At 33.9% G+C, this 7,123-nt stretch overlaps 1 protein-coding gene across 1 annotated transcript; it reads right to left on the bottom strand.

Moving 5' to 3' along the window:
* Positions 1–5,466: 5,466 nt before the first annotated feature.
* Positions 5,467–6,902, bottom strand: LOC110106669. The gene is made up of 2 exons (XM_028697811.1): positions 6,166–6,902; positions 5,467–6,129 (listed from the first exon to the last, which is right to left on the bottom strand). The coding sequence occupies exons 1-2, from the start codon at positions 6,900–6,902 to the stop codon at positions 5,502–5,504; spliced, it is 1,365 nt and encodes a 454-aa protein (XP_028553644.1). The 3' UTR covers positions 5,467–5,501.
* Between the last annotated feature and the right edge of the window lie 221 nt (positions 6,903–7,123).

Below are 7,123 nucleotides of genomic sequence, written 5' to 3'. Positions count from 1 at the left end.
TTGGGTAAAATTACACTTAGATAATAGGTTGTTGTTAAGAAGTATAGTTAGCATCATGTAGATTCTTCTTCATTTTCTCATGCAAGGAGAAATTCATCCTCAAATTTTATATTTAAGCAAAGCATCTACCTTAATAAAGTCAATCTATAAAACTAAAAATGCTCAAGCTAAAATGAAGAGAAATTCACTCTAATTACAATTTGATATATTAAGACAAACTTAGTATAGTTATTCATAAATACAAAAAGGGATTCATTGCTAACATAAGAGAGGATTCATTGTTCCAAAACTATAGTGATTGAATCACCAATGATAAATAAGGAATCACTCATCTAAAAAAGGTGGAATTTCTCATTTGTTAATTCTTAAGTTCTCTCCAAAATCCTTTTATATGTACCATTCACTATTATTTCGAGTGGAATAATCCTTTAGAAATCCTAGAATTTCCATTAGTAAAATGCTCATAAAAAAACATTTTTTTACGGATTACTGATGGAAATTTGATATTTTAACTAACGAATAAACATTCGTCGAAAATTACACAAGTGAGTCGAAAAATTCGTTGGAAATTTTCAGTAGGCGTTCTTTCTATATCGAAGCTTACCGACAGAATATCCATTGGAAATAAGTTGAAAACTTGTAGCAAAAACTTAAAAAAACTCATGGCCATCTATTCTAATGAAAACAAATACCACTTAATAGCTTAATAGAAATACAATTTTACATACCAAGTATTAATATCATGGTTAATAACATTAAAAAAAGTATTTATGACAATAAATAGTATTAGTGTAAGTCACAATATCAATTTAATGCTAGCAATAATGTCGATACTAGTATTCAGATATTTAACGAGTGTATCTTAAGGATATCTTGCTCCTACACTGATGACTCATAATCACTCGCCCCTTATAAATCTCAATCCATGTACTCCTTATAACTCTCCTTGAATTATGTGACTCTCAATCAATCTCCAGCTTTTTATAACTCCCAATTAGTGAATTACATGAATTGGTAGAGTATCATATAGACTTATCATATCATGTATTTGATATTTCAATACTTTATTTAAAATGCAATAAAATTATATCAAATCATTCAAAATGATCAAATCTATAAAATATCCAAACATAAATGATTGATCAATATGATCCAAAGATTTTTCCATCAGAAATTAAGTAAAATTTTCGACAAAGAAAAATCCGTTGAAAATTCCGCCGGAATTAAAAAATTTCATTGGTAACCGTCTTTTACCCTGCAGTGTTTTAAGACAACAAAATGTGCTCTTTATAAAATTAAATAGAATGATTAGTGTGCGTGAGAGAGAGAAGTAAGATTAGAAGATGGAAAGTACAACTAAATTAAGCGATTGATTAGCGATAAATAGTTCTTACTTCTTAGAAAGTAAATATATTATCTATTGGATTTTTTTTTTAGGGAAATTTTGGGGCACAGCCCTTTTTATAAAAAAGAAAAATATAAAGTTTGATACAAGAAAAAGTCTAAAAACAAAACAAAACAAAAAAATAGCCATCATTCTTTTCGGAAAAAAGAAATGAGGCAACACAGACTTACAACCAACTTAAACTAGTCTTGAACAGAACATGACTAGAACATAAATTTTTAACAGTAATTAAGGGAAATGACAAGATCAACTCAGCCCCTTCCAGAAGAGGCCCCATCCAACAGACGACGCAAGGGACAGCTCAATAATCAAAGCACTTGAACAGATATAAAAACCGGTCAAATAAAAAGATAAGCTAAGCTCATCCAAAAGTCCTTGGCACCAGCTTCATTCAGCCAATACCAAGATCAGCATCACCAAATAACCAATCAGCTTTTGTCCAACCAAATAATACCTCGTAAAAAAACAGAAATAAAAAAAACTAAGTAAGAATAACTCAAAAAGGTCAAAGGAAACATAATCCCTTAGCAAAGCCAAACAATAGAATCAAGTTAGAATATCAGGAAACATAATTTTGAGTTCCTCATAATTATTCCATTTATTAACCTTCACCTTAATAGCTTTTCTAATATTGAAGCCCAAAGTCAATGGAGAAACCCAGGAACCAGAAAACCTCCTATTGTTCCTTTCCATCCAAATGTAGTAAACAATAGTAGAAACAACTAAAAAACTAAAATTTTTTTCCTTGTTAGAAAAACCTTGATAAATATCCAGATGATCCATAAGCTGTAAAAGTGTTGGTCGTAAGTGAAAATTATCCAGAAAAGGAAAAAGCCTCTTAATAACAGAAAAAGAAAAATCACAATCAAAGAATAGATGATTATGACACTCATGCTCATTATTACAAAAGTTGCATAAAGGAGGAGAATTAATATTCCTCTTAATAAGAATGTCGGCAGTTTTAAGTTTCCCCATAATAGCCATCCAAGTGTAGACAGAAAAACGAATAGCATTTTTCCTATACCAGATATATTTATGCCAAGAGACCTCCGGCAAGTCTTTATAAAAATTTTCTAAAAAATTCCTGTGAGTCGGATTTGGAAAGCCATCCCAGTACAAAGACGGTTGCTTACCAATCTCAATATTTTTAATTTCATCTAAAACAATTCTAGGCACATTCATCGGGAAATTCCATTTATTCTGATGAATAAAATTCCTGACCGTCACATAAATTTCATGATCTGGATTAATAAGATCAGCAATAGCTTTACCATTACACCAGGGGTCCCAATAAAAAGAAAGGTTGCTGTTAGAAGAAATGTATAACGTAATGTTGTTCTTAATCTTCCCAGCCACAGAACAAATAAGCTTCCAAAATTTCGAAGCACCTGCAGGAGGGGATTTCCAAGGAGAAACATATTTCCCCCGATACCAAAGAGCTAAAGCATTATCTTTAGAAAGCATTCTCCAAATAAGGGAACTAGTAAAACCATGATACAGAGCATTAATGGAAGGCAGCCCCAAACCACCAACCTGCTTAGGACTACAAACCGTGGTCCAAGCAATAAGATGCAGTTTTTTGTTGTTGGTGTTACCATGGAACAAAAATTTAGAACAAATCCTATCAATAAATTTACAAATGCTCTTAGGTATAATAGCACCTCTAATCCAATAAGCTAAAGTATTAGCAATCGAAAATTTAAGAAATTGTAATCTCCCAGCTAAAGATAGAAATTTAACCTTCCAACCATCTAACATACCCACCAACTTATCCAAAAGAGGTTTGAAAAACATTGCATTTAAATTACTGGTAGAAATAGGAATACCCAAATAAGTAAGACTGTCAGCAACACTAGTAATACCCAAAATTGAGCAAATTTCCTCTTTGTGAGTAGCCAAAGAAGAAAAAATAATAGTACTTTTGTTAGGGTTGAATCTAAGAGCAGTAGCATCCGCAAAATCCTCCATAATATGATTGAGATTCATAGCATTAATGATGGAGTTATTACCAAAAACTAACACATCATCCGCATACAGCAAATGACTAAACTCATTCCCATTAGAAGTATAGCCTTTAAATTGGAAATGATTTTTATCCATCAACCTACAAGAAAAAGCATCCATAACAATGCAAAAAAGAAGAGGAGAAAGGGGACAGCCCTGCCTGAGACCAGAAGTAGAATTAAAAAACCCCTCAAGGGAACCATTAACACAAATAGAAAAATAAACATTAAAGATGCAACCTTTTATCCATCTAATAAATTTTTCCGGGAAACCAATGCTTCTCATCCTGTTAATAATAAAATTTCTAGAGATAGAATCAAAAGCCTTACTAATGTCAAGCTTGGCACAAAAATATTTTCTAGAATTATTGAAATCTTTGAGAATCTCGGAAGCAAGAATAATATTATCCGAAGAACATCTATCTTGAATAAAACCAGCTTGACTATCATTAATAATCGAAGGTAAAACCTTTTTAAGCCTATTAGCAAGAAGTTTGGCCACCACCTTATAAAAAACATTACAAAGGGAAATAGGTCTATAATCCGAAATATTGTTAGCATGAGAATGTTTTGGAATTAAAGTAATAGCAGTAGCTTTAGCCCCTTTAGGCATATGACCAGTAAAAAAGAAATTCTTCACAGCATTGCAAACTTTCAAGCCCACAATGTCCCAATTATCAATATAAAATTCAGCAGTATAACCATCAGGCCCCGGGGCAGAACCTTTAGAAAATGAAAAAAACACATCTTTAATGTCCTCATTAGAGAAAGGCATATCCAGGTATCTAGCAGCTTCAATAGAAAGAGTATTCCCAATAAAATTATCTTGATTATTAGCATTAATAGGAGCCGGAGTGTTAAAGAGATTACTAAAATGATTAATAAGAGTTCTAGCAATGTCATGATGACTATAAAAATTACCATCCGTCGTAGATAACATCTTTAAATTGTTAGTATTTTTCCTAGTCCTAATTTTGGCATAGAGAAAACCCAGATCTTCCTCACCGAAAGAAATCCAATTAGTCTTAGCCCTCTGCAAAGTCCAAGAGGCCCAAAAAGATTGAAAATTAGAAAGCATATCATTAGTATCTTTTTAAGTCTGGAGCTAATGGAGTAGTCCAAGGGATTGTTATTAATATCAATAAGTAATTCCAATTGCTTAGCTTTAAGATCCTCAATACCTTTGGCAATAAAATTGGAAGAGTTCCAATTTTTCCTTTTAAGCATACTTTTTAAAGATTGAAGACTAGAATAAAGAGAAGCAATAGGACTACTCAAATGATGAGATTGGAAGGCATCCAACACCGTTTCTCTTAAACCCTCCATATTAGACCAAAAATTCTTAAAAAGAAACCTAGAGGCTTTAATCTGAATAGCATTACAATGAATAATAAGAGGAGAGTGGTCAGAGCAAAGGGGAGCATCCACAGTATAATAAGAATTGGGGTAAACATTCAACCATTCAGAATTTACCAGAGCTCTATCCAACTTGCAATGAATCGGGTTCCCTTTCTGTTGATTGAACCATGTATAGAAAAGACCCACAAAAGAAAGGTCAATAAGACCACAGTCAAAAATAGTATTATTGAGATCCCCTAATCTATTCCTTTGCAAAGAAACACCTCCTAATTTTTCATTCTCATACCTACAACAGTTATAATCACCCACAAGGATCCAAGGATGAGACATATTATAAGCAATATCTTTCATACAATCCCATAGAGTTTTTCTTTCTTCGGGAGTATTAGCCGCATAAATCACAGACAAAAAGAAAGAAGAAGAAGAATTTAAAATAACTTTACCGTGAATAATTTGATCGGAAGTGATCAAAGGACAAAAGGAAACATGAGAAGAGTCTCATTTGACCCAAATCCTTCCCGGAGAAGAAACATTGAAGTTGTTACAGGAACCTTCATTCTCATAAAGCATATGAGACTTAGTAAGCCAAGCATCATTAAGCAAATAATTGTTAATTTTTGCCTCCAAAATGCAAAACAGTTTAATATTATTAATAGAGATAAGATGTTTGCAAGCTAAGAATTTTCCCGGGCTATTAAACCCTCTGACATTCCAACACGCAATAGGGGAAGTATTCATTTTGATTTTGAAGAGGATGATTTTGCCTTTTTGGCACCTTTTCCTTTGTTAGACTTATTGTTTTGAGGGGGCAAAGGAGGTTGTTTAAGGGATTTATTAGTGACAGGAGAGACTTTGGGAGGAGAATTATTATGAGACAAAATGTCTTCCAGCGGGAGCTTTTCAGGATTTATTGAAGAGACCTCTTCAATCTCAATTTCCTGATTATTTATCCTAGTATTTTCTTCATCAAGCTCAATTTCCTGATTATTTATCCTAGTATTTTCTTCATCAAGCATAATAAATTTATTAGCAAGAGTTATACCAGATCCATTTTTGAGCATAGCCGTTGTATTAGGTTCAGATGACGATAACTCTTCAGTAGGAAAATTGAGATTGGGAATATGAGTGTCTCTATTCTCATTATCTTTATCACAAAACATTGTATGATCAGCAGTTTCTTCTGCATTAGCAGCAGGAGTAATATTTTCAGTAAAAGGAACATTATCCGGGATAGGATTGAGAGGAATATTAGGAGGTGTGGGAAGAATCGGAGGAAGATTGGAATTTGAACGATTTTTGGATCGTTGATTCCTACTGGTACTTCTTCCTCTTTGCCTGGGAATATTACCCAAATCAAGAGAATGGTTAGGGGTAGGTTTAGAAGGACACCAGTTAGAAGGATGTATCAAAGATCCGCAAATTTCACACGGAGTAGGTTTCCAATCATAGATTACTTTTAAAACAGATTCTTCTCCTTCAATTTCAATAGGAATTTCATCAGGAAGTTTGGAGTCTTTAGAGATTTGGACGCATATTCTAGCAAAGCTTAAACGAGTACGTTTAGCAGTGAGATTATCAACAATTAGAGGAACTCCAATATAGCTAGCAATTTTTGATATTCCCGAAGGAGTCCAAAGAGCAAGAGGTAGATCCAGAATCTTGATCCAGATCAAAATAGAGGCATTTTCATCTCTCTTAGGTTTGAACTTAGGTGACCATTGTTGAAGAACAAATGGTTTACCTAGAAGAAACCAAGGTCCTCCCGACCAAATCATGTTATAGTCGTCAAGATTATTAAATTTCAGAAGAAAAAAACCTTCAGCAAGAGAGATTAGAGACATAGATCCTTTTAACTTCCACAACTTTTTCATGGAGGCGAGAAGTCTCTCATAGTATGGTCTTTGACCGATCGAATAACCAACAAGAGTTAAGTTCCATAAAGATATACCTTCCGAGAGATCATCTGCCTTGAAAGAGAGTTTTTGTTGAGGAGGAACAAAGGTCATAGGAAAAACCTCAGATCTAGTTTCCGGAGCAGTGAAGTTGTCGGTCCAAGGAGCCAAAGTAGCTGATGCATGTTGTCCGACCACAGGGCCTTTAGAGAGAGGAGGGAAATCCTCACTAATTTCAGCCATCCGAGCCGGAGAGAAGGGGGAGAAACCCCCTTCGCCGAGAAAAACCAAATTTCGCAACGAGAGCCGCCGCCAGGAAACCCTAGCTTATTCTCAGCCCAAATTCTTTTGCTAAGTCTATTATCTATTGGATACTTCAACATTCTTTCCCACATTTATGTAAGAAACTTGTGTCATCTGACACCCATTGAAATGCTTGAGCCACGATATGGCAAAGCCAGCTC

Source organism: Dendrobium catenatum, unplaced genomic scaffold, assembly GCF_001605985.2.
Source record: "Dendrobium catenatum unplaced genomic scaffold, ASM160598v2 fragScaff_scaffold_998, whole genome shotgun sequence".
Lineage (NCBI taxonomy): Eukaryota > Viridiplantae > Streptophyta > Magnoliopsida > Asparagales > Orchidaceae > Dendrobium > Dendrobium catenatum.
This window is presented reverse-complemented; position numbering and strand designations above follow the sequence as displayed.